This window comes from Corvus moneduloides, chromosome 1, assembly GCF_009650955.1.
Source record: "Corvus moneduloides isolate bCorMon1 chromosome 1, bCorMon1.pri, whole genome shotgun sequence".
NCBI lineage: Eukaryota > Metazoa > Chordata > Aves > Passeriformes > Corvidae > Corvus > Corvus moneduloides.
Window position 1 is genome coordinate 1,135,039 of NC_045476.1, and position 26,380 is coordinate 1,161,418.

Consider the following 26,380-nt stretch of genomic DNA (forward strand, 5'->3'; position numbering starts at 1 on the left):
GGGGGTCATTCCAGGGTGTTGGGGTCACTCAGGGGAGTTGTGGGGTCACTCGGGGGGGTTATTCCAGGGTGTTGGGGTCACTCAGGGGAGTTGTGGGGTCACTCGGGGGGGTTATTCCAGGGTGTTGGGGTCACTCAGGGGAGTTGGGGGGTCACTCGGGGGGGTCATTCCAGGGTGTTGGGGTCACTCAGGGGAGTTGGGGGGTCACTCGGGGGGGTCATTCCAGGGTGTTGGGGTCACTCAGGGGAGTTGGGGGTCGCTCGGGGGGGTCATTCCAGGGTGTTGGGGTCACTCAGGGGAGTTGGGGGTCGCTCGGGGGGGTCATTCCAGGGTGTTGGGGTCACTCAGGGGAGTTGGGGGGTCACTCGGGGGGGTTATTCCAGGGTGTTGGGGTCACTCAGGGGAGTTGGGGGGTCACTCGGGAGGGTCACTCCAGGGTGTTGGGGTCACTCAGGGGAGTTGGGGGGTCACTCGGGAGGGTCACTCCAGGGTGTTGGGGTCACTCAGGGGAGTTGGGGGGGTCACTCGGGGGGGGTCACCCCGGGGTTTTGGGGTCCCACCTGCGGGGCTGCAGCGAGGGCAGGGCGATGACCCTCTCGAAGCTGGTGACGAAGGCCTCCAGCCACTGCTGCAGGTAGGACAGGTCCTTCTGCAAGGGAGGGCGGGGCTGAGGCCGGCGGCCAATCACAGCCCTCGGTGGTGCCCGCTCTCAGGGATCAGCCAATCACGGCCAGCGAAACCAGCCCCGCCCACTCAGGTGTGAGACACACCCCTGGGAGCCACTGACCAATCAGAGCCCAGAACCCCACGACCTGTGGGAACTTGCTGGCCAATCAGAGCCCAGCACAGCACTACCTGTGCTCTCGCTGACCAATGAGCAGCCAGAGCCACGCGACTTGTGGGGGTGCTGAGCCAATCAGAGCCCAACCTGTGGAACTCCCTGGCCAATCAGCTTGCAGAGCACCTGTCCCTGCAGCCAATCAGGGCAGAGCGGGGCCTGCCCGGCCCAGCTGCGGTTGTGCAATGGGGACAGAGGGACAGATGGACAGAGGGGACAGGGGGACAGAGGGACAGAGGGGACAGAGGAGGGACAGAGGGACAGGGGGAACCGAGGGATGGGGGGGACGGGGGGGAGAGGGGGGATAGAGGGGGGACAAAGGGGAGACAGAGGGGACGGGGACAGGGGGACAAAGGGGAGAGAGGGACAGAGGGACAGGGGGGACAGAGGGGACAGGGGGACAGGGGGACAAAGGGGAGAGAGGGGAGAGAGGGACAGAGGGGGGACAGAGGGGGGACAGAGGGAGGACAGAGGGGACCGAGGGATGGGGCGGACAGAGGGGACAAAGGGGATAGAGGGGGAACAAAGGGGAGACAGAGGGGACGGGGGGACAAAGGGGAGAGAGGGGAGAGAGGGACAGAGGGGGGACAGAGGGATGGGGCGGACAGAAGGGACAGAGGGGATAGAGGGGGGACAAAGGGGAGACAGAGGGGACGGGGGGACAAAGGGGAGAGAGGGGAGAGAGGGACAGAGGGGGGACAGAGGGATGGGGCGGACAGAGGGGACAGAGGGGATAGCGGGGGGACAAAGGGGGGACAGAGGGGACAGGGGGACAAAGGGGAGAGAGGGGAGAGAGGGACAGAGGGACAGAGGGGGGACAGAGGGACAGGGGGGACAAAGGGACAGAGGGGACAGGGGGGACAGGGGGGACTCACCCCGGCCGGGCACCCCCACCCAGCACCCCGCGGGCACCCACAGCCCCGGGCACCCCAAGGTGGCTCCTTCAGGAGCCCCATGTCCCTGAGCACCCCCATGGGGTCACCCAAGTCATGGGCACCACACGTGGCACCCTGGGGTCACTCAGAGTCCTGAGCACCCCGACAGGGCGCTTTGGGGTGCCCCACGTCCCTCAGCACCCCAGTGCTGCACCCTGGGGTCACCCTCGGCCCTGAGCACCCCAAGAGGGCACCTTGGGGTCACCCAAGGCCCTGAGCACTTACCCCAGTGTGGCCCCTTCAGGTGACCCGTGGCCCTGAGCGCCCAGTGCAACATTTTGGGGTCACCCACAGCCCTGAGCACCCCAGGGGGCACCCTGGGGTCACCCGCAGCCCTGGGCGCCCCAAGGGGGCACCTTTAGGGTCACCCGCGTCCCTGAGCACCCAGTGCTGCCCCTTGGGGTCACGCACAGCCCTGGGCACTCCAATGCATCAGTTTGGGGTCACCCACGTCCCTGAGCACCCCAGTGTGGCACCTTTAGGGTCACGGACGTCCCCGAGCCCCCAGCGCAGCACCCCGGGGTGTCCCCCCTCGGCAGGGACTGTCCCCCTCTGGAGCCAGCCCCATTCCCACAGGGACCATCCCCCTTTTCCGGCATCTCGGGGCTCCGATGGCTCCCCCAGTCACCGCCACAACGCGGGGGGGGGGACCCCAAAATCCGCCTCCCCCGCCTTTTCCGCTCCTCCCAACCTCCCGCATCCCTCGGGACGAGCCGGGGGTGTCCCCGTGTCCCCAAGGCCGGTACCTGTCCCTGGGGGTGGCCGTGGCCATCCATGGCCCCGCAGCTGTGGCAGCGGCGCCGGCGCAGCGGGGCCGGAACGGGGGACGGGCCCGGGGTTTGGGGGGGCCCCCCCCTTTTTGTCACCGCTGTCGCTTGTGCAAAGACACCAAAAAAGCCCCAGAGCTCAGGAAATGCCAAGTCACCCGCGGCCCCAACGGCGCTTCCTGCCCCGGCTGCCGGCTCCGTTTGGGGACACCGGCTCCGTTTGGGGACACCGGCCCCGCTTCGGGACACCGGCTCCGTTTGGGGACACCGGCCCCGTTTGGGGACAGCGCGCTGCCACCGGCGCCCCCTCCACCGCTGTGCCCACCCGGCAGCTCCGGGATGTCCCCAGGCTGGCTGGCGGTGGTGGCAGCACGAGCAGCTGGGTTGGTTCACGCCGGTATTCCCGGAAAATACAACCCCAAATCCTGCCCGCTCCCTGCTGTGGGAGCTGCTGGGTGTGGAGTTTGCCCGTTCTCAGCATCCCGGAATTCCCGCGGCGCCCACCCGGAGCTGCATCCCGGAATTCCTGGAGCGGGTGTCCCGAAATTCCCGGGGCACTCACCCGGAGTTGGGGTCCGAAATGCCCGGTGTGCCCACCCGGAACCGGTGTCCCGAAATTCCCAGGGCGCTCACCTGGAGTTGGGGTCCGAAATTCCCGGTGTGCCCACCCGGAACCGGTGTCCCGAAATTCCGGGGGTACCCCTCCGGAGCTGCACCACGATATTCCCGAGACACCCACCCGGAGCTGCATCCCGAAATTCCGGGGGCACCCGCCCAGAGCTGGGGTGCGAAAATCCCGGAGCACCCACCCGGAACCGGCGTCCCGAAATTCCCGGTGCGCCCACCTGGAGCTGCATCCCGAAAATCCCGGCGCGCCCAGGCGGAGCGGGTGTCCCGAACTTCCCGGAGCCGCCGTGCCCCCCCGGTGGCGGTGGCGGTGCCACCCCCCGGTGCTGTCGCAGCCGGTTCCCGGCTGGCAGAGCCTGTTCGGCGGCTTCTGGGCTCGGCCGGCGCGGGGCCGCCTGGGAGCGCCGGGAACGCCGAGCCGGGAACACCGAGCCGGGAACGCCGAGCCGGGAACACCGAGCCGGGAATGCCGCCCCTCCGCCCGGAGCCCCCCAGAAGGTGACAATGACAGTGACAAAGCCGCCGCGTTGTCACCTCCCTGCACGGAGGGACCCCGGGGGTCACGCTCCCGCCAGCGCCGCGACAGCGGAGATAACGCGGAGATAACGCGGAGATAACGCGGCCGTTCCCGGCCGGGGGAACAGCGACAGCGACGCTGCCATCGAGGGGACACTGCCATCGAGGGGACACTGCCATCACCATGTGCCCCCAGCCTTGTCCTCGCCGGGGCCTTGGGGACATGGCTGTGGCAGAGGCCACAGGTGACCTGGCGGGGAGGTGACACCGGGTTCTGGCCGTGTCCCTGGTGCCTCGGAGGTGGCACGGTGAGCAGGACACCCTGACGAATGGCACCTGTCCCCACACAACCGTGGGTGACACCTGTCCCCCTGCGACAGCGTGACAGGACCCTGCAGGGCCATCACGCCCTGGTGGCACCGCATGTGTCCCCATGGACGCTCGACAGCGTGGCACTTGTCCCCTGCCACCACACACAGCTGATGGATGGCACCTGTCCCCACAGACCCCTTGACCAAGTGGCGGCTGTCCCCATGTGACCATGGGCACCTGGCAGAGTGGCACCTGTCCCCACGCTGCCACGGACACCTCGGGGCTGTGGCACCCGTCCCCACATGGCCATGGTCACCACAAGGCTGTGGCACCTGTCCCCAGAGGACCACGGACACCTCAGTGGTGTGGCACCTGTCCCTGTACAACCATGGTCACCTCAGTGGTGTGGCACCTGTCCCCAGAGGGCCACGGACACCTGGCACAGCGGCATCTGTCCCCATGGGACCACGGGCACCTCAGTGTAGTGGCATGTGTCCCCACAGAGCCACAGCCACCCCGATGCAGTGGCACCTGTCCCCACGCCACCCCCCCGATGTCCCAGCACGTGGCCCTGTCCAAGCCCCCAGGCTGTGTCCCCCCAAAGTCGGGTGACGCCGTTTTGGGGTGCAGAGGTGACAGGTGACATCGCGAGGTCACACAAGGTGACAGACCCCACGGATGTCCCCAACCCTCCCGGCGTCCCCCGCCACCTCCCTGGGACACAGCGAGGGTTTGGGGTGAGAATTCCAGCCCAAAATCCATCGGGTCACCCCCACCCGCTGGGGCAGCGCCGGGGGTGACACGGGCCGGGGGGTGACACTCGGGTGCCACCTCCCTCCGGGATCCGCCCCCCCCAGCCTGGGGTAATCAAGGACAAAACGAAACACGAGGGACTTTTGGGGTGACGTGGGGGGTCCCCACGCAGGGGACATCCCCCCGGAGCCGGCAGAGCGAGCCGGGGGTCCCCAAAACCACGACCCCCCCCCCCGTCAGAAGCCGCTGTCCCCACCCTGTCGCCGTTCCAATGTCACCGCGCACCTGTCGCCGGGCGGTGGCGCCGGGAGGGACACGCGGACCCCCCAAAACCCTCCCGGGGGGGCTTAAGGGACCCCCAACCCCCGCAGAGGGGGGTGTGGGAGGAGTGAGGGGACCCCAAATTCCCTCCGGGAAAGGGGGAGCGGGATGGGCGGGGGGGTCCCGGCGGGATGCGGTGTCGCCGCCGGGGGGGGGGGGTCACGGATGGCGACGGGGGCGAGGCGGGCTTGGGGACAACCCAGAGGTGACAGCGGCGCGCGGGGGGGGACGCGCTGGCAATGGGGGGGGGCACGGGGGTGTCGCGGACACACCGGGGGGGTTTGGGGACACCCGCGGGATGTGACAGCGGGGTGCGGGCGGGGGGGGCACACAGGGAAGGGGGGGATGCGACAATGGGGGACGGGAGGGGATGGGGACACCGCCGGGGGGGCGGGAATTGGGGGGCGCGGGCGGGGGCGCAGAGCGGGGCGCTACCAACGGGGGCGGGGGGGGGGTTGTGCAGAGCGGGGCGCTACCAACGGGGGTGGTGGGGGGGGGTGCCGGGGGTGCCCCTGCCCCCAATGCCCGCCCGGGGGGGGGGTCCCGGTGCCCGGCTCACCTTGGCGAAGTAGAGCATCCAGAGCTCGCACAGGCGCTCCCGGGAAGCCATGCCCGGGGCCGGCCCGGCTGGGAACGAGCGGCGGCTCCGCCCCCCCCCCCCCCCGAGCCTCCCCCCCCATCCCAGCCCTGGCACCTCCCCCAGGTGTGGGGGGGCGGGGACTCCCCTCCACCTGCTGGGGGGTGGGAAGCACCCATTCCCCACCTGCTTTTCCTTCCTATTCCCGTGTTCCCATCGCCGTGAAAGGGAGGTAAAAGGGGCTGAGGAAGGCAAAGCGCCCCCTCCCCTCCCCCCCCAAATAATTAACACTAATTAGCTCAGCTGAGCCTTGCACTCCTTTGGAGACGCCCCGAACGAACCAAACGCGAATATTTCGGCCTATTTTCCCTTTTAAGCTCCTTTTAAACCGTTTTTAAACCCTGAATGGATAATTTCTTACGTGCCGCTCCCCAAAACCCCCCCCGAATCGATTGCTCGCATCGAGACGCTCGGCGCTCGGCGCGCCTGGCCTGCCGCGCATGCGCGGCGCGCGCTGTACGGCGGGCGGGACGCAGAGGGTGAAGAAGATGGCGGCGCCCGGCGGCGGCCTGGAGGCCGCGGAGGAGGCCGAGGGCTTGGTTTTGGGGCGGCTGGAGGAGGAGGCGCTGAAGCGGCGGGAGCGGCTGAAGGCCCTGAGGCAGAGAACGCTCCAGGTCGGGCCGGCGGTGGCGCCGGGAGGGCGGGGGAAGCGCTCGGAGGGGGCCCGCAGTGGGGCCGAGGCTGCGGAAGGGCCCGCAGGGGCTGGAGGGGGCCTGAGGGGAGGCCTGGGGGTGCTGGGGGAGAGCCAGAGGAGCCCGGGGGATTCGGGATACGGTGGGACGGGATTTAAGGGTTTGGGGGGTCCCAGAAGGTCTGGAATGGGGCTGGGGGTGTCAGGGGATCCCACGTGGATCCTCAGTTATTCGGGATATGGTGGGACGGGATTTAAGGGTTTGGGGGGTCCCAGAGGGTCTGGAATGGGGCTGTGGGGGTGTTGGGGGGGAGTCAGGACATTCCACATGGATCCTGAGTTATTTGGGATATGGGATAGAGAGGGTCGGGAATGGGGCTGAGGGTTATAGGATGCAGAGGGTCTGGAGTGGGGCTGGGGGTGTCGGGGGATCCCACGTGGATCCCGAGTTATTTGGGATATGGGATAGAGAGGGTCGGGAATGGGGCTGGGAATGGGGTGGGGCATAGAGAGTTCGGGGTGGGTCTGGGGGTTTGGGATGCAGAAGGTTGGGAATGGGGCTGAGGGTTATGGGATCACAGAGGGTCTGGAGTGGGGCTTGGGGGTGTCAGGGGATCCCACGTGGATCCTCAATTATTTGGGATACGGTGGGACGGGATTTAAGGATTTTGAGGGTCCCAGAGTGTCTGGAATGGGGGTTTTGGGGGAGAGTCAGGGGATCCCGAGTTATTTGGGATATGGGATGCAGTGGGTCTGGAATGGGGCTGCGGGTGTCCGAGGGATGATCCCAAATATTTTGGGCTTCAGGAGGAAAAAAGTAGGAAAACACTGGATGGGCTTTTCCTGTGGATAAAGCCCAGGGAAGCAGGGAATGGGAGAAGCCTGGCTGGAGATTCTCCTTCTTCCCGAGGAGCCGAGGCCTTTTCCCACGGCTTATTTTTAGCCATGGATTTGGGAGCAGAAGAGTTCTCTTGGATGCTGCTGGATCCCTTTGATCCAGCTCTTGGAATAACCCGGTGTGGGAAGGAGGGGAAGCATTCCATGGGCGAGGTGCTGCTGGATGAGCTGGGATGGCAGGGAAAGGGGCCTGGGTGGGATTGGGAGCAGCGAGGTTTCACAGGATCCCGGGAAAATCTGGAATGGACCTTTGGATCCACTTCCCTTTCCCTGCCACTTTTAGGGTTTCAGGGAATTTTTTTTCCCTTTCCCGTTCCTACAATGGCAGCGTTGGGAACTGATGGAGCAGCTGGGAAAACGTGGAACGAGCCTTCCTGGGTTTCTGTGGAATCTGTGTCCGGCCTGAGCAGCAGAACTTGGGAAGGAAGGGCGGGAAGTGGCAAGGGGACCTGGCAGGGTGGGAAAGGGGATCCGTGGGAATGTGTGACGCCAGCGGGAATGACTGGATGGGAAGGGAGAGAGGCTTGGGACGAGAAATCAGGGAATCCTGGGATGTTTGGCTGGGAAGAGACCTTAAGGATCATTCCATGGGCAGGGACACTTCCCGCTATCCCAGGCTGCTCCAGCCCGGCCTTGGGCACTGCCAGGGATCCAGGGGCAGCCACAGCTGCTCTGGGAATTCCAGCCCAGCCCCTCCCCACCCTCCCAGCCCAGAATTCCTTCCCAAGGTCCCACCCCAATCTCCCATTTTCCAGTGGGAAGCCATTCCCTGGGTCCTGTCCCTCCATCCTTGTCCCCAGTCCCTCTGCAGCTCTCCTGGAGCCCCTTTAGGCCCTGAAAAAGCTCCAAGGTCTCCCTGGATCCACCTCTTTTCCAGGTGAATTCCTCAGCATTCCCATGACATCCACGGGAAGCTCTTCCCTGGCCTCACCCTCTCCACGTGTTCTTGAACTGCCAGGGCAGCCTCTGGAATATTTGGGATGCTGCCCAGGGCAGGGCTGGAATCCCCACTCCCGGAGGGATTGGAATCCCTGTGGATGCAGCCCCTGGGGACACGGATCAGGGCTGGCCTGGGAAGGGCCGGGAGTGGTCGGGCTCCATCTCCGAGGCTTTTCCAACCTCGATAATTCCAGGATTCCATGCCTCAGCCCCTCTTTCCTCATCACCAGTGGAGGCAAAATCTTGGAAAAGCCAACCATTCCAACGACTTTGCCTTCTTTTCCTTGGCTACGACCTCCCTGTTTCCTGCCAGGATTTTCCCAGGGAAGGGTTAATTCCTACAAAAATCCGGCAGAAAATTGCTGGGATTGGATTCTCCCGCTGCTCCGGAGTCTCCCCTGCCATTCCCATCTCCATGGCGATGGCCACAGGGATTTTCCATCATTTCCCCTTTTTCTCCCTCTCCATAAAAAAGGGATTAAAGGCTCCTCCGCATCCCGAACCCCATCCCGGGCTCCTTTCATCTCCTGGAATTCCAGCTGCTCCCTGCTCCGGCTGGATTTGCCAGAGCTTTGGGATGGGATGCATGGAAATGAGGAGTGACACGGAGCCTGCCCTGGAGATGGGGTAGGGATGCTGGGCCGGCATTCCCCCCGGGAATTCTCTGCCGCTTCTCCGGCTTATTTCATGGAATACTTTGCTGGGAAGGACCTTCGGGGTCATCCCATTCCATGGGCAGGGAATTGCAAGCAGCTCTTTGGTTTTTAATGGAGAATTCCTGGTTTGCCAAGGATGGAAAGCTGAGGGATTGGGTTTTTCCAATTGGGTGGATCCAGCGTCATTCCAGAGGGGTGAAGGAGCTCCAAGCTCCTGGAAAAGAGCTTGGATACAGAGGGGGACTTTTCCCACCCTGCTGGAAGATTCCGGGAGAGCTCCGCCATTCCCAGCCCTCCGGGCAGAAATTTGGGAATTCTGTCGTGACGTGGATTGAAATTCCTGCTTTATTAAACCTTGGAAAATCCCGGATTTCTTTCGGGAAGGGACCTTAAAATTCATCCAATCCCATGGGCAGGGAGCACGGAACATTCCAGGCCTGGAATCCAGAGGAAAGCAAACCTAAGGCTGGAATTCCAGCAGGAATCCTAGTTTTTAAAGGGAATAAATGCTGGGAATTCCAGGAGGAGCCATCCTGAGCCGGTTTAAATTCCAGCAGGTTTTTGCGGAGCAGCTCGAGGTCCTTGGGAAGCTTTTCCTGCTTTTGATTCCCTTTCCGAGCTCTTTTTTTTGGGAGCTGGGAAAGGCTTTTCCCGACTTTTCTCCTTTATTCCCGGCTGGTTCCGTTCCCTCTCACAGCTCATCCCTTTGTTTTCCAGCCTTAGCTCCAGAAATCCAGGGAATGCAAATGATCCCGAGCCTCCGATCTCCGGGAGAGCGGGAACGTTTCAAGGGCAGCGGATTTTCATTGGAGAAAACCCCCTTGGAAGTCCAGGACTTCCTAAAAATTAGGGAGAAGCTGAAAGAAGGGAAACATTCTGGAAATATCCCAATTTTCCCTATTTCTTGCATCCTTTCTTAAGGAATTCTGCTTTTCCTGGAGTTTTCCTGCCATTCCTTTGTGTCTTGGAGGAAATTTCAGGTTATTCCCACTGGAAACACCGGGAATGTTCATGGAGGAACTTGGATTGTGGGAAAATCCCATTTTTTTGGGATTCTCTCGGGGTTGGAAGCACCAAAACCAGGGAAAACGGGAATTTCTTCCTTCTGCTCCCTCTGGTTCCGGATCAGATTTTTCCCTTAAGGAAAATTCTCCAAAAATATTGAGGTGGAAAAAAAGAAACGGGAAAGGAGAAGAAATCAGAATAAGGGAGATTCCTGCTTGGAAATTCCATGGAAAAGTGGGAAGCTGCTCCAGGAGCCTCCTCTGTCTGCAGCACTGGGATTCCCGAGGGAATCCGGCAGAGGCTGTGCTGCGGGAACGCTTTTTGTGGGAATACATTCCGGGATTCTCCGGAGAATTGAAGCGAGAGGCCGGGAATTCAGGAATTCCTGCTTTGGGATTGCCACTTTTCCTTCCTTTTCCCGTGTGAAGTGGGGGATGGGGGCCTTTTCCCATAATTGAAGGAAAAAACTCCTCGCTGGGACAATATTTGGGAATTCCCATTGGGCACGTCCCGGATTTCCAGCTTTCCTTTTGCCTTTGCTGTGAAATCCTAGGATTCGATGGCTCCAAGTTCCACTCTGAGGGGATTCCCAGGAAAATTCCATGGGACTTCCTCTGCTGTTCGGATGTGTGGGGATACTGATGATATTCCCAGAGATCCCTCAGCAAAATCCAGGTGGGATCGCTGGGTGGGAATTCCAGGCTCAGATTCCCTCTTCCATCCCAAAAATTCCTAATCCAAGAACTCCACAGCTCCTTCTCCTGCTATTTTATCCTCAAATCCATGAAAAGCTGGAGCCTTTCCATGTTTTGGTGGGAGGGAAAGGTCTCCCATTGCTCCTTCTCTCATCCCGGCTCCGGAGCATTCCCTGTGTTGTTCCTTGAGCCGGAAAAATTCCTTTGGCTGCATCCCAAGCTTTTGTTCCTGGCTGGATTCGCTCCAGAGCCACATCCCTGCTCCTCCACACCTTCCCGGCCGGAGCGGGAGGAAGGGCCGGCACTGCTCCTTTTCCTGCTTTTCCGCCGTTTTCCTGCTTTCCCAAAGGCCCGGACAATCCCTGATCCCACACTTTAGGTTGTTGGGGCCTCGCTTTTCCCATTTCTTTTCTTGCTGGGATTTGTTTTGCCGGAGCAAAGCTCCTCGTGATCCCGAAATCTGAGTGCCAAAGGCTTGGGCAAATTGTTGCTGTGGAAACGGAGCCCAGGGAAGTTTTTCCAGCTGGGACAAAACTCCCGGAGGGCTCCGGAGGATCCGTTGCTATCCCGGCTTTTTTAGGGAAGTCTGAAAGGATCCCAGGGCTGGAGCACAGGGAATGTGCTTCCACAAGGTTGGTTCACCTTGGGCAATGTTCCCAGAGGCTCTTCCCAACAATTCCAGCCTGGGAATGTTGGTTTGGAGATAAGAGGGATTTGCAGGAGTGGGATGGCCCAGGGGGGATCCCACGGATCCAGGGATGGGATCCTCAGGGCAGGAAGGGCTTGGAGCTGCTGGAGCAAAGCCAGAGGAGTCCATGGAGCTGCTCCAGGGCTGGAGCCAGGCTGGGAGAGCTGGGAATGTTCAGCTGGAGAAGGGAAGGCTCCAGGGAGAGCTCCGAGCCCCTGGCAGGGCCTAAAGGGGCTCCAGGAGAGCTGGAGAGGGACTGGGGACAAGGATGGAGGGACAGGAGCCAGGGAATGGCTTCCCAGTGCCAGAGGGCAGGGCTGGATGGGAGATTGGGAATTGGGAATTGCTGGCTGGGAGGGTGGGCAGGGGCTGGGCTGGAATTGCCAGAGCAGCTGTGGCTGCCCCTGGATCCCTGGCAGTGCCCAAGGCCAGGCTGGACATTGGGGCTGGGAGCAGCCTGGGACAGTGGGAGGTGTCCCTGCCCGTGGGATGGGATGATCCCTAAGTTCCCTTCCAATCCAAGCCTTTTGTGCCCGTGGGTTTAGGAAATGTTGGGAATTCAGCTCTGGGAATGCAGGAATGCCACAACCTCCTTCCTGCCACCCGTGCCGTGCTCCATGGGAGTGCAGGTCGGGATCAGTGGAGCTGCGCAGTGTTTGCTGTGTTCAGCCCTGCTGCTCTTCCTGGGAAATCCAGAGCCGGACCTGCGCTCTTTCCCGCCTTTTTGTCGCTTTCCCGCCTTTTTGTCGCTTTCCCGCCTTTTTTCTTCCCACCTTGTTTTTTCCCTCCTTTTCTTTTTGCTTTTTTTCCCCCCCCCTTTTTTCTTTCCCTTCCTTTTTTTCCCCACCTTTCCTTCCCGCCCCTTTCTATCCCTGCCCTTTCTCTTCCCTCCCTTTTTTCTTTCCCGCTCTTTTTCCTTCCCACCCTTTCCCCCCACAGCTTCCCTGGAAAACATTTGCCTTGATTTTCTAGGAATCTCCCCAAGCCTTCAAAAACCATTGGATTTAATAGGAAAGAAGTCGGAATTGGGAATTTTGGCCAAGCTCGTGGTAGGATTGGAATATCCCAATATTCCAGCCCCCAGGGAAAAGCAGGAATTCCCAGGAGTGGGAACAGCCGTGGCTCCTTGGGAATATTTTTGTTCGGTATTTCCTTATCTTTGAACCCTTCTGGATAAAATTCCAGCAGGAATGAGAGGAAAGGACTCGGAGTGCGGGAAGGGACTTCCCACAACCTGAAATTCCATGGATTTGAGGGTGGCTAAACATTACCCAGCTTGGAGCTCCACCAGAAAATTCCAGAGGGCTCTTCCCGGTTTTTATTGAATTTATGGAGCGTTTGTTGAGCAGGGAATTCCTGGGAGTATCCCAAGGTTTTAATGGACTTCAGAGGAAAACCAGGGAATGAAACTGCAATGAAATGGGGATTTTAGGGGTGATTGTTGTCAGTTTTCCCTTTAAAAAATCCGGGAATATTTTCCTTGCACTTGGAGCAGGAGCTGGACCTGAACAATTCCAGCCCCTGGCTCCCTTCCCTGTTTGCTGGGAATGTAATTTTTAACCCGGATTGTGGAACAGAGTTGGGAAGTTTGGTTGGAAAAGGGATCCAGGGAATGAGTCAGCAGTTGGGAAACATTCCCAGGCCTGGAAGAGCTCCTGGATAATATCGGGATCCAGGAGTTGGTGTTGGGAGAGGGACTTTGGATAAGGGATGGGACACAGGGAATGGATCCCAGTGCCAGGGAGCAGGGATGGATGGGATATCGGGAAGGAATTCCTGGCTGCGATGGAATTCCCAGGGAATTCTGTGGCTGCCTCATCCCTGGAAGTGTCCATGGCCAGGTTGGAGCTGCCTGGGATAATGGGAAGTGTCCCTGCCCATGGAATGGGATCAGCCTGAGGATCCCTTCCCATCCGAGCCTTTTGTGCCTTTAGGAAAAGTTGGGAATTCAGCTCTGGGAACGGAGAAGGCCCAAATCCCCTTATTCCCAATCATTTTCCATGGAAATAAAAGTCGGGATAAGTGGAGCTGAGCAGAGCTTGCTGTGTCCATCCCTGCTGAAATTCCCGGGAAATCTGGCGCTGCTCCTGCTTTTATTCGGAAGTTGGGAAGTTCATTTCCTTCCAGGATTCCAGAATTCCATGGCTGCTCATTCCCAGCTCCTCATGGGCACCATTCCATCCCTTTTCCTGCCTGGATAACGAGGAGAAGCGGGAATTCCCCTGCTTTTCCCGGGATCTGCTGCTGCCAGCGGAGCCTCTTTCCCTATTCTGGAGAAACTGGATTGATTTTGCTTCAGCTTTTTCCCGGAGCTGGAATGAAATCCTTTGTTGTGCTCATCCCTGTGGCATTCCGTGTTTTCCATCCCGGATGAGAAACGAGGGAAAGAAGGAATCCTGCTGGGTGAATTCCCACTTCTTTTGTGGGGATCGGCGCTCGTTCCCATTCTCATCCTTCTCTTCCTCTAATTCCCTTCTCCCAAGAATATCCCAATCCCAGAGGGTCTGGGAGCTGTTTGCTCTCCCGCTTTTCCAGGGAAGCCCCAGTCTCACGGATTATCCCGGTTTTTTTTTTGTTTGCAGAACCAGGAGAGCGGAGAACCCGAATCCAAAATTCCCAGAGAAGATGAGGAGGAGGAGCCTGTCAAGCACAAGTAATTCCTTCCTGATTCCCACTTTTCCCTCGGGAATGTCTTGTCCAGGAGCGTTTTCCTTTGGCTCTGTGTAATTTCATAGGGATTTTCCATAGGAATTTGGGGTGAATCATTTGGGATGAGGGATGGCTGGATTCGTCCCGCAGGATTTTTCCAGCCTTAAAAATTCCGTGGATAAAGTGGCGGAAAAGCCTGAGGCTGAGTGAGCGCTTCCAGGGGCAGCAGGAATGTTGGGAGCTTCCCGGAATTCCCGGCCGTTCCTGCATGGATGGAGTGGGGATTGGTATTTTTCCATGGATTCCCGTGGCTGTTTTCCCTGGAAAATGGGAGCACAATCCCAGCTGAGGCTCCTGGCAGATCCAGCTGATTCCAGAGGTGTTTTCCTCCTGGGAAAATCCCATCAGGGCTTTTTTTGGGGATCATGGGGTAACATTTTGGGTGGAAAAGGTGGAATGGGACCTTTTCCCATGGTTTTATCCCTAAAAACCTTTTCCACGGGAAAAAGAACCAGGAACCAGTGGAAAATCCTCGCTGTTTTTTGGGAATGACTCCTTGGAAAAAGCCCATCCCTGGTGGAGAAGAACCCACAGGGATTTGGGGCTGGAAGCACCAAATTCCTTGGGAGAGGGAACTTTCCGTGGTTGGAATTTGTGCCGGAAAAGGCTCCGGAGATGAAACCGGAGCTCGGGATCTCGGGAAGCTCCTGAATAATGAATGGATCAGGAGCTCTCAGATTCCAGAGGCGACGGAATCTGGGTTGGTTTTCCCACCCCTGCGGATCCAGGCACGGCTGCTCCCAGCTGGAGTGAGGAATTCGTCCTCCAAATCCCAAAAAAATCCTGCTTTGGGACTGATGTTATCCTGGGAATTGCTGCTGGGATTGCCTGGAGGGATCCGAGGGCCTTCGTGGCATTCCCGGTGTTTCATTCCCGGTGTTCCGCTCCCGCTGTTGAGCAGCACTGGGAAATGGGTTTTTCCATGGATTTTCGTTCATCCAGTGGCAGATCCGGCCAAAATCCCTCCCCTGCCTCGGGATGATTTCCTGGAAAATCCAAGGAAGTTGCAGGTGGAGAGGAAAGTGTGGAGTGGGAAATCCCATTCCGGCTTCATCCTCAAATTCATGGAATCCTTTGGGAAGCAGCTTTTTGGGGGGAAAACTTTGCTTCCCGATGGATTTTCCTCTTTGTCCACCTTTCCCACCACAGCCTATTTGGTCGGAATCCAGAGGGAATTTCCCAAGGCAAATTCCAGCAGAATCTGCTCCGTGGGAAGGTTTGAATCCCAAATTTGGCCCGGATGATTCCCAACTTTTGATTTCCTTTTGCTTTTCTTGTGGAATGTCTGGTTTTTTTCCCATGGGAATTGGATCTGGAAGAGCCCATCCCTCGATTTCCTCTTGGATTTGGATTTTTCAGGAATCTCCCTATGGAAAAGGGAAACTGGGATTATCTGCTGGGATTCCACCTGGATTTGGGAAATGAATGATCCTGGTGCCCGGAATCTCCTTTCCCTCCAAACCACTTCCAGCTAAACGGGCGCTGGGCTGGATTTTCCAGGTGGAAAGAATTCTGTGGGATAGGGAATGCAGTGCTTCAGGGAACAATCCTCTGGTTTGTGGAGAAAAATCCTGGGATTTTCACTGCTGGCTGCTTCCAGGTGTGGAATTCCTGAATGGATTGGCTTGGAAGCTTCCTGTGATCCTGAGGATTCTCTGCAGGCTCCGTATTCCCAGCTGCTTCCAAGCTCTGCCCCCTCAGGAATGGCTGGAGAGGGAAAATTCCGGGAGGAAGGAGCTGGAGGTCCCTGCCGAGGCACCGGCAGTTTTCCTGGGATTCTTTCCTGCTTTTCCCTCTGCTTATTGATGGATTGGGGGAATTCCCTCTCAGCCACTCGGGACATGGGGAAATCCCATCAAATTCCATCCCTGGCAGTGTCCAAGGCCAGGCTGGATCTTGGAGCAGCCTGGGATAGTGGGAGGTGTCCCTGCCCATGGAATGGGATGATCCTGAAGCCCCTTCCAAACAATCCATTCTGGAATTCTGGGATTCTCCAGCCCCTTCTCCGTGTGTTCCCTCTGCTCATTTTTCCAGCTTGGGAATCCCCAGGAGATTCCAACCCCACCTGCTCTGTGACATCCCAGCGCTGCCAGGAAAGCTGGAGCAGGGAAAAGTTCCGTGGTGGAAGGCATTCCATGGAATCCTGGAATGGTTTGGGCGGGGAAGGACCTTCAGGATGATCCCGTTCTGTGGGCAGGGACAGCTCCCGCTATCCCAGGCTGCTCCAATTCCCATCCAACCTTGCCTCAGGCACTTCCAGGGATGGAGATTCCCAACTTTTCTGTTCCACGGGCTGCAGGAAGGACAGATCCCCTGGGCTCTCGCTTTCCCAGCATTTTTCCCTCCCTGCTCCCACATTTTTTGGCCACTTCCTGCTTTGTTCCCACTCCACTCCAACCTCCCCATCCCATTTTTCCTTCCTCATTTTCCTGCAAATTCCCAGGGCAGGAACAAAGCCCTGCAAGCCCTGCTCCTCTCCCAGGAATTCCAGCTCTGATCCCTGATCCACGCTCTGGGAATTCTCTCTGGAACTGTGGAGAACTTGGATTATTTGGATTTCTGTGTGGAGCAGGAAGCGGAGCCGCTGCTCCGCCTTTCCCAGGAAAAGGGTGTGGGAGGATTTTGGCCTTTCCGCCTCATTCCCATGGGGAAAAACACTGAATTTGGGAATCAGGGACCTGCTGGAGCCTGGAATTCCCATCCCGCAGCGCTGAGCCTTGGAATTGGGCTCCTTGTGCCAACAAAGGTGGGAAAAGGGAAACTGAAAATCCAAGGAAAAGCTTGGAGAGGGGTGGGATAAAAATAATCCTCGATTTTCCAACTTCGGGAAAAGCAAATCCCCACCGAGCTCTGCCGTTGGACATGGAGTTATCCTTGGAAGTTACAGCTCCCTGGACTGGGGGAGGAGCGGGCCTTGGGAAACCCGATCTCCCTCAGGAATTCCTGCCTCTGGAATGTCGCCGGGCAGGTCCGGAGCGCTTTTGTTTGTTAATCCCTGCCTCAAAATCCCTCCGGGAATCTGCTCCAGAGGGGGCTGGGCTTGCCAGGAGCATCCAGGACGCGATGCCCTTCATCCCGGAGCGTGGAAATCTCGGGGAAGGGGTTTAGGACAAGGAAAAGAATGGGAAAAACCCCCTGAGGATTTTCCCGCCCTTTTTTTCCCGCCCTTTTTTCCTGCCCTTTTTGTGAGGCGGCCGGAGCTGAGCTCGGGACATGGGGAGGGTTTGATTGATGCTTCCCGGGATCTGTTCCCGCTTGGACACGGACATGGAGCATCCCCAGGCTTCTCTTCCCATCGGGAATGTGCTCAGGCCGCGGCAGGAGCGGGAGGAGGAGTGGGAACGGGAATGGGAGTGGGAATGGGAATGGGCAAGGCTGGGAGCTGCCACACTTTGCTCCAAGCTGGAAAAGGGAAATCAGGGATTGAGGTGGCTGAATCCACTTGGAAGCTGAATCCCCCTGGGATCTGGCCACCGGGATCCAGACTGGGAAAATTCCTGAGCTGGCTCCATCCTGAAGGTTCTTATCCATGTTTTTGGGCTTTCCTCCCCCTCTGGAGCTGGAGGACGCTGTGGATTTTCCCTCTGCATGGAGCTGATCCATCCCTAGAGAAGGATCCATGGAGCTTCCTGTGATCCCAAGCCTGGCTGGACCCTCCTGGGGAGGCTGGGGATGATCCTGGATTTTCCCTCTCCTCATTCCTGGGATGGGGATGAGCTCCAGTGGTGAAATCCTGCTCCTTCCACCCCTTGGCTCCACTTTTTTCCAGGAGCCATTCCTGGGAATTCATCCACCTCATGGCGTTCTGGGCATGTATTTTTTAGGTGCTCAGACCTCCAGCTGCCCTTCCTGAGGGAGAATTTCTGGGAATGTGAGCAGGGCTGGAGCATCTTTCTGGTCCCAATCCTTGTGCCGGCTCCGTGATGAAATTGTGGATCTGATCCCAGGAATTCCAGCAGCTATCCCGGCTATTATCCCGTGGCCATCCAGGTGCTCCCAAGGTGCCTCCAGGGCTCCCTTTGGTTGAACCTCAGGGCTGGAAGATGGGATTGGATCCATCCCAACCAGGAGGAGCCACAGAAGAACACGGATGGGGTTTGTCCTTGTTCCAGTGTTGGTATTCCTGGCATGGTCGGGGTGGGAATGCTTTGGAATATCCAGCTCCAGCAGGATCCCACGCTCCACATGGAATGTGGGCTCTGTCCCAGTTTTATTCATGGATGTTGAAGATGCCACCTGGAAAGGCTCAGGTGCCTGGGAAAACCCTGTGGGAAGCGACGGCCTCTCTCCTGATGGATTTGGGATCTTCTCCGGCTCTCCTGGATGTGTCTCCCAGTCCTTGCTCCAGCAAGGAGCACATCCTGGAAAACCAACCAGCCCAGCCAGTTTGGGGGCTCCTGGTGTGGGGAGAGGTGGGGATTTTTGGGGATTCCTTCCTTCTGGAGCCGCTCCAGGAACAGGATGGGCTCGGGAGCAGCTTTTCCAGGGAAGAGCTTTTCCTCAGGGCGGATTCTCCTGGATCTCTGCCTGTTCCTGCTTTGGTGCCTTGCGTGAGGAATCCGGGAATGACGGTGGCACCTTGTCCTGGGATCTTCAGCACCTGCTGGAGTGAATCCAGAGGATCCCACGGAGCTGCTCCCAGGGCTGGAGCCCCTCTGCTCTGGAGCCAGGCTGGGACAGCTGGGAATGTTCCCCTGGAGAAGGGAAGGACACAGGGAGAGCTCCGAGCCCCTTGCAGGGCCTAAAGGGGCTCCAGGAGAGCTGCAGAGGGACTGGGGCCAAGGATGGAGGGACAGGACACAGGGAATGGCTTCCCAGTGCCAGAGGGCAGGGATGGATGGGAGACTGGGAATTGGGAATTGCTGGCTGGGAGGGTGGGGAGGGGCTGGGCTGGAATTGCCAGAGCAGCTGGGGCTGCCCCTGGATCCCTGGCAGTGCCCAAGGCCAGGCTGGACATTGGGGCTGGAGCAGCCTGGGACAGTGGGAGGTGTCCCTGCCCACGATCCTGATCCCAAGGGTCCCTTCCGTTCTCTAATTCCATGATTTACCTCAGCGAGGTCCTGGAACACGTCCCACTGTTCCCACCACTCCCATGGAGTGGGTTGGATCTTGGCCAGGAGATTCCCATGCTGGAGCGGGAATGGGATGGAGTGGGAAGGGTTGGATTTTCCACCTGTGCTCCGGTGACTTCCAAGGTTGGATTTTTGGTGCTTCCCATAAAAACCTGGACCTCTGCTTCCCAAGCTTCTCCTCCTCAGCTTCTCTTGGAGCGTTTATCCCGGTTAATTCCATCCTTGGTGCTTGATGAGCTTCACCTCCTTCATTATCCCTGTGGGCTGAGCTGATCCATGGATCCCGCTGCCTCTGGAGTGTCCTGGAGGCAGCTGGAGGTGCGATGAGCTCCTGCGAGCTGGATTTTCCAGGATTGTGGCTTTGGGAATTCCTCTGGAGGCTTGCAGGGTTTGGCTCCAGTGAGGAATCACTCGTGGGAGTGAGAGTGTCCCATTGAAACCCAAATTATTTGGGAATATCATGGAATTGTGGCTCAATCCCGACTCCTGAGCTCTCCTGGAGGAGATGAAAACACGGAAAAACTTCCGGGTGATGTTTGGGTTCCTCATTCCCTCAGCTCCACCATCCACTTATTCCAGAACCTGGATGTGCTCCCTGATTTTAGCACTTCCAGAATGCTTGGATAACCACCTCATATCCTAAATAATCCTTTCTTCCCTGTCTTTCCCTAAAGAATTTTTTCCATGATTTTGGATCTCCTCTGGGGTTTCCATGCGGAGTATCCCAGTTTTTAGCCCCAAAAGGTCGGTGCCGGGTGGGCATTGGGTTCTTCTCCCAGGGAACAGGGATGGGATGGGAGGGAACGGCCTCAAGCTGTGCCGGGGGAGGTTCAGGTTGGATATTGGGAATATTCCCCATGGAATGGGGAGCGGGAGTCCCCATTCCTGGTGGGATTTGAAAGCCGTGGAAGTGGATCCGTGGTGGCCTTGGCTGGATCTCAGTGGTTGGGTTTGAAGATCTCGGAGGCTTTTCCAACCTCAGCGATTCCATGGTTCCATGATTTCAGCTGCCTCTGGCTCCTGATTCCAACATGCCCCTTTTTCCCAAGTGCCCACTGGGGCACCCCAGGCTTTTCTCACTCTTCCCGCTTTTCCCAGGGAGATCAAGCTGCGGAATTACGATCCCGAGGATGAGGAGCTGAAGAAGAGGAAGCTGCCCCCGGGCAAACCGGCCTCAGGTGGGAGCAGTGGGAATGTGGGAAGGGAAAGGAGGCCTTGGGAAGCTCCGGGCTCTTCCTGAGGTGGGAGATCCACTGAGATGAGGTGTCCATGGAGCCTGGAGGGCTTGGAATATCTGATCCTGTCACCCTCACACCCAGCATTGCACAAGAGCGCTGGGAGAACTCCCAGGCCTAAATCCAAGGATTCATCCTCGGAGGAGCCTCCCTGGAGGATCCTTCCGGAAATTCCGGCTGTTTTGTTGGATTTATCTTGAAGGAAATCTTAGGCCGGATTTGAGGGCGTTAGGGCTGGAATTTCCTCACCTGGAACTTTCATAATCTCCTGGGGGGGAAGTGAAAGAGTTCCCTTGATCCTTGAGATTTGGAGTTCTCCTGGAATAAATCCCTTGAAAAATGCCCTGAATAAAAAGGGAGGGCTGGGAATGGCTGGGAATTCCAGCACTGCCCTTTCCTTGTGGTTTTGTAGGAGTTTAAAACTTCCACATGACAGGCAAGACATGGAAAGGCTGGAGCGTGTCCAGGGAAAGGAAAGGAGCTGGGAAGGGGCTGGAGAATTCCCAAGGGAGCTGGGAATGTTATCCTGGAGAAAAGGAGGCTCCAGGGGGATCTTCTGGCTCTGCACAACTCCCTGACAGGAGGGGAATTGGGATCTGCTCCAGGGAACAGGGACGGGATGAGAGGGAATGACCAGCTTGGATATTGGGAGAATTCCAGTTGTCCAGCGGTGGTGGAATCCCTATTCCTGGTGGGATTGAAATCCCTGTGGATGTGGCACTTGGAGCCCCCATTCCTGGTGGGATTGAAATCCCTGTGGATGTGGCACCTGGGGACACGGTCAGTGCTGGCCTTGGCAGTGCTGGGAATGTTTGGGTTCTGTGATCCAAAAGGCTTTTCCGACCCAAATGGTTCTGTGATTCCATGAAATCCGGGTGCTGGAGTGGGATGTGCTCCCTGGTGCCACAGCCCTTCCGTGGGTGGCTTTTTCCAGGAATGTTTTCCCATTATCCCTGATACCTCCAGACCTTTCTGCAGGCGTGGGCTGGAGCTTGAGCCCTCCAAATGTCCCAGGCCCGGACATGAGTCAGGAAGAGCCAAATTCCAGACCTCTGGAGCAGCTGATTCCTGCAAATGTAGGGAAAAGAGACCTTATCCCAACCAGATTCCAGCTGCCGCTGCTGCTTGTGGGATTTCCATCATTCCCAGATAATTTTGAGGAGTCTGCAGAAGGGTTTGGATACCGAAGGGATTTACTTATGTGTGGGCGTCATGTTTTTAGGGAAAGCTGTGGGAATGGGGTTTTGGGGAAGCTTTTGGGAGCCGAGCCTGGAGCGCTGATGGAATTCCCTGTATCTGATGGAATTCCCTGTGTCCCGATCCTGTTTCCCCATCTAGTGGAGGACACGGTGAAGGAGCAGCTGGAAGCTGCCAAGCCGGAGCCCATCATCGATGAGGTGGTAGGTAAACGTGGAGCTGGAATTCCAGAGCTGGGAATCCAGAGCTGGAAATCCGGAGTCGCTCCGTGCCGTGTCCAGGCTGGAATGTTGCCTTTGGCTCTCACTGGATGTCTCCTCTCCTTCCCTAGGATCTGGCAAACTTGGCTCCCAGGAAACCCGACTGGTGAGTGCCTGTGGAATGCTGTTCCCGGGAAAAGGCTGTTGGAATCAGCAGGGGGTTGTGTGCCGGAAATATCCAGGAAAACCCGAGTTGAGGGTTAAAAATGGCAGGAAAATCCCGTGGAATGTTGGAATCTTTAAGGTCCTTTGCAACCCCAAGCATTCCATGATTCCATGGAGTTGGAAAGCCAGCCTGGCTGTGGAAGTGGACCCAATTCCGTTTGCCTGCTGATTCCTTTGGGATTCATTGCCGAGGGATGGGGTTGGTTTCGGAGCCGCTGGCACTTGGGAAAGAGAAGGAATTTCCCCTGGGAAAGGCGGGCCCTGCCTGGCCGTGGAATCATCCTGACCTTGTCGCTCTCCTTCCCAGGGATTTGAAGCGGGATGTGTCCAAGAAGCTGGAAAAGCTGGAGAAGAGGACCCAGAGAGCCATCGCGGAGCTGATCCGTGCGTTCCGGAGCCGCGGGAATGGGGTGGTTTATTCCAGAGGGATTCCATGATCCTTGCTGGGAGCTCGTTGGGCCGGGGAGGGATTGGTGGAGCTTGATCCCTTCCCAAAAGGATCTGGGAAGCTGTTGATCCCAAGGAGCTTCCCAAGGAACCTCTGGGGGCGCTTGGATGGTGCTGAGGGAAGGGTTTCGGGGTCCTTCACTGGGTTGCTCCCAATCCAAGCGGTCCATCCCATCTCCATGGTGCTTTTCCCGGCAGGAGAGCGCTTGAAAGGGCAGGAGGAGGAGCTGGCGTCGGCTGTGGGATCAGCGAAGCAGGAGGGAAGCGACTCCGACTGAGGAGAATCTGTTGGGAATGGGCTCCGGATCTGCCTCACGCCGACCCCGTGTCCCCAGGTAGAACTCCCTGTTTGGGACTGCTCATCCCTTTTCCCGAATTTCCTGAATTCCGCCGTGCCTGGCTGCTGAGGAGCTTCCATGGAAAACTTTCTGGGATCACAGGGGGTTGATGGGAGCAGGACAGACCCCTCCCCCCCCCCCATTGGCTGGAACTTCACAGCCAGGACTCGGAGCAAGGAAAAATGGGAAAACTCCAGGCTGGGGCTGGAAAGGCCAATCCAGACTTGCTGGGAAAGGAGGGAGATGCCAACAGCCCTTGGAAAAGCAGGACCGTTTCCCAGGGATTGGTGCTCCTGTTCCTGTGCAGAGACTCCTATTTGGGAATATCCGTGGCCAGCCCTGGAATTCCTGTGGGAAGGGGCTGTGGGGCTCGGGAATTGTTGGCTGCTCTCTGCATCCAGCTGAGTTTAAGGTGGGATTTGCTTTGCTTCCGGAATTTCCCGACTCTCCAGCAGCTCCTCCTCTGGGGAGGGTTTATTGTTAATGGATCTTTTCCTAATAAAACAATTCCATGTGGAAAAAGTTGCCACTTGTCCTGCAGGAGTGGGAGGAGGAGCAATGGGATTGAGTCCATGGAAGTTGGAGGAGGAGCAATGGGATTGAGTCCATGGAGTTTGGAGGAGCAGTGGGATTGAATCCATGGAGTTTGGAGGAGCAGTGGGATTGAGTCCACGGAAGTTGGAGGAGGAGCAGTGGGATTGAGTCCATGGAGTTTAGAGGAGCAGTGGGATTGAATCCATGGAGTTTGGAGGAGCAGTGGGATTGAATCCATGGAGTTTAGAGGAGCAGTGGGATTGAATCCGTGGAGTTTGGAGGAGCAGTGGGATTGAATCCGTGGAAGTTGGAGGAGGAGCAGTGGGATTGAATCCGTGGAAGTTGGAGGAGGAGCAGTGGGATTGAGTCCATGGAGTTTAGAGGAGCAGTGGGATTGAATCCGTGGAAGTTGGAGGAGGAGCAGTGGGATTGAGTCCATGGAGTTTAGAGGAGCAGTGGGATTGAATCCGTGGAAGTTGGAGGAGGAGCAGTGGGATTGAGTCCATGGAGTTTAGAGGAGCAGTGGGATTGAATCCGTGGAAGTTGGAGGAGGAGCAGTGGGATTGAGTCCATGGAGTTTGGAGGAGCAGTGGGATTGAGTCCATGGAAGTTGGAGGAGCAGTGGGATTGAATCCATGGAAGTTGGAGGTGGCCGCAGCTGGTCAAGCACAGTTCCTGGGATGGGCTGATCCCGGTTATTGTGGGATGATCCCAGCCCTGTGCCTCTGGAAAAGGTGTGCAGGTGGGATCTGCCAAGCTGATCCTGCCTTTTCCCTGGAAAACTTCATTGTGGCTCTGGGAGCTCTTGCAGGATGGTGCCCAAATCCCGAAGGAAAACAGCCGGTGCCAACCTAAGATTCCAGCTGGGATAAAAAGAGCTGTTCCTGGTAATTCCCACATCCTCTGCTTTTTTCCTGGTGGATCATTCCCGGGGTGATGGATTCTTGTCCCTGTGCCAGGACCTGCTGTTTCCCACTGCTCTGTGGTCCTCCATGAGGATTTTCCACCTGCCGGAGCCCCATTCCTGCTTCCAGGGGATGCCTGGGAGCAAAAAGCAGCTGGAAAAGTCCCTGATTCCTCCGCCATTCCCAGCTTCCTCCCTTCTCCTCCTGGAGTTTGCAGCCGTTCCTGCTCAGTCCTCTCCCCTTGGAGGGGCCATTCCCAGGTGTGTGGGGACAACAAGGACACGGAAATTCCATGGAGCAGCGGGAGGGCTGCACCCACCTGGGCCAGGCTCGGTGTTGGGATGTGCTGGTGGATTCCTTCTAGATTCCCTCTGGATTCTCCAGTGGGAAAACACCTGGCCTGGGAGCCCAACTGTTTCCCTGCAGGGCGTTTTTGGGCATTTTTGGTGGTTTTCCAGATTTTTCTCTGGATGGGAGACATCCAAGTGCCCCTCACCCTTGTCCTGGGGCAAAAGATTTCTGGAAAACCAGTGGGAAGGTGCCATGAGGGAATGCTGTGGCTGCCCCTGGATCCCTGGCGGTGCCCAAGGCCAGGCTGGACATTGGGGCTGGGAGCAGCCTGGGACAGTGGGAGGTGTCCCTGCCCATGGAATGGGATGGATGGGATGATCCTTAAGTTCCCTTGTTACCTAAACCAGTCCCTGATTCCATGGAGCCACGGAATCTCTGGAATGCCCTGTAGATGTCAGCAGATCTCCATGCACAGAACGGCTGCGTGCAGCAGTTCCCAACAGCCGGATTCCCGATAAAGCCAGGCTCTGCATCCCTGGCTGAGATTCCCATCCCTCCATCCCTCCGTCCCTCCTCCCATCCCTCCGTCCCTCCTCCCATCCCTCCGTCCCTCCTCCCATCCCTCCGTCCCTCCATCCCTCCTCCCATCCCTCCATCCCTCCCTCCATCCCTCCCTCCATCCCTCCCTCCATCCCTCCCTCCATCCCTCCCTCCATCCCTCCCTCCATCCCTCCCTCCATCCCTCCCTCCATCCCTCCCTCCATCCCTCCCTCCATCCCTCCCTCCATCCCTCCCTCCATCCCTCCCTCCATCCCTCCCTCCATCCCTCCCTCCATCCCTCCCTCCATCCCTCCCTCCATCCCTCCCTCCATCCCTCCCTCCATCCCTCCCTCCATCCCTCCCTCCATCCCTCCCTCCATCCCTCCCTCCATCCCTCCCTCCATCCCTCCCTCCATCCCTCCCTCCATCCCTCCCTCCATCCCTCCCTCCATCCCTCCCTCCATCCCTCCCTCCATCCCTCCTCCATCCCTCCCTCCATCCCTCCCTCCATCCCTCCCTCCATCCCTCCCTCCATCCCTCCCTCCATCCCTCCCTCCATCCCTCCCTCCATCCCTCCCTCCATCCCTCCCTCCATCCCTCCCTCCATCCCTCCCTCCATCCTCCCTCCATCCCTCCCTCCATCCCTCCCTCCATCCCTCCCTCCATCCCTCCCTCCATCCCTCCCTCCATCCCTCCCTCCATCCCTCCCTCCATCCCTCCCTCCATCCCTCCCTCCATCCCTCCCTCCATCCCTCCCTCCATCCCTCCCTCCATCCCTCCCTCCATCCCTCCCTCCATCCCTCCCTCCATCCCTCCCTCCATCCCTCCCTCCATCCCTCCATCCATCCCTCCATCCATCCCTCCATCCATCCCTCCATCCATCCCTCCATCCATCCCTCCATCCATCCCTCCATCCATCCCTCCATCCATCCCTCCATCCATCCCTCCATCCATCCCTCCATCCATCCCTCCATCCATCCCTCCATCCATCCCTCCATCCATCCCTCCATCCATCCCTCCATCCATCCCTCCATCCATCCCTCCCTCCATCCCTCCATCCCTCCATCCCTCCATCCCTCCATCCCTCCCCCCATCCCTCCCCCCATCCCTCCCCCCATCCCTCCCCCCATCCCTCCCCCCATCCCTCCCCCCATCCCTCCCTCCATCCCTCCCCCCATCCCTCCCCCCATCCCTCCCTCCATCCCTCCCTCCATCCCTCCCTCCATCCCTCCCTCCATCCCTCCCTCCATCCCTCCCTCCATCCCTCCCTCCATCCCTCCCTCCATCCCTCCCTCCATCCCTCCCTCCATCCCTCCCTCCATCCCTCCCTCCATCCCTCCCTCCATCCCTCCCTCCATCCCTCCCTCCATCCCTCCCATCCCTCCCTCCCATCCCTCCCTCCATCCCTCCCTCCCTCCCATCCCTCCTCCCATCCCTCCTCCCATCCCTCCCTCCCATCCCTCCTCCCAT

General features: G+C 58.5%; 2 protein-coding genes across 3 annotated transcripts in view; one reads left to right on the forward strand and one right to left on the reverse strand.

Moving 5' to 3' along the window:
- NBEAL2 (neurobeachin like 2) overlaps positions 1–5,727 on the reverse strand; it is a 30,637-nt gene extending 24,910 nt beyond the window's left edge. The window contains exons 1-2 of the mRNA XM_032128480.1: positions 5,629–5,727; positions 561–649 (exon numbers count right to left, since the gene is read on the reverse strand). Of these exons, the coding sequence (XP_031984371.1) occupies positions 561–649; positions 5,629–5,679 (140 nt within the window). The 5' untranslated portion in view covers positions 5,680–5,727. The remainder of the gene's footprint in view (positions 1–560; positions 650–5,628) is intronic.
- A 404-nt stretch (positions 5,728–6,131) lies between these two features.
- CCDC12 (coiled-coil domain containing 12) overlaps positions 6,132–26,380 on the forward strand; it is a 35,915-nt gene continuing 15,666 nt past the window's right edge. The window contains exons 1-7 of one of the 2 annotated variants that reach the window (XR_004244044.1): positions 6,132–6,320; positions 13,800–13,870; positions 20,097–20,176; positions 21,572–21,633; positions 21,762–21,796; positions 22,163–22,239; positions 22,501–22,694. Coding sequence is in view for 1 of the 2 variants with exons in the window: in XM_032130538.1 (XP_031986429.1) it covers positions 6,147–6,320; positions 13,800–13,870; positions 20,097–20,176; positions 21,572–21,633; positions 21,762–21,796; positions 22,163–22,239; positions 22,501–22,580 (579 nt within the window). In the remaining variant the exon portion in view is untranslated. Of the gene's footprint in view, positions 6,321–13,799; positions 13,871–20,096; positions 20,177–21,571; positions 21,634–21,761; positions 21,797–22,162; positions 22,240–22,500; positions 23,164–26,380 lie in introns of those variants that run through there. The other variant, XM_032130538.1, reaches the window with a different exon arrangement.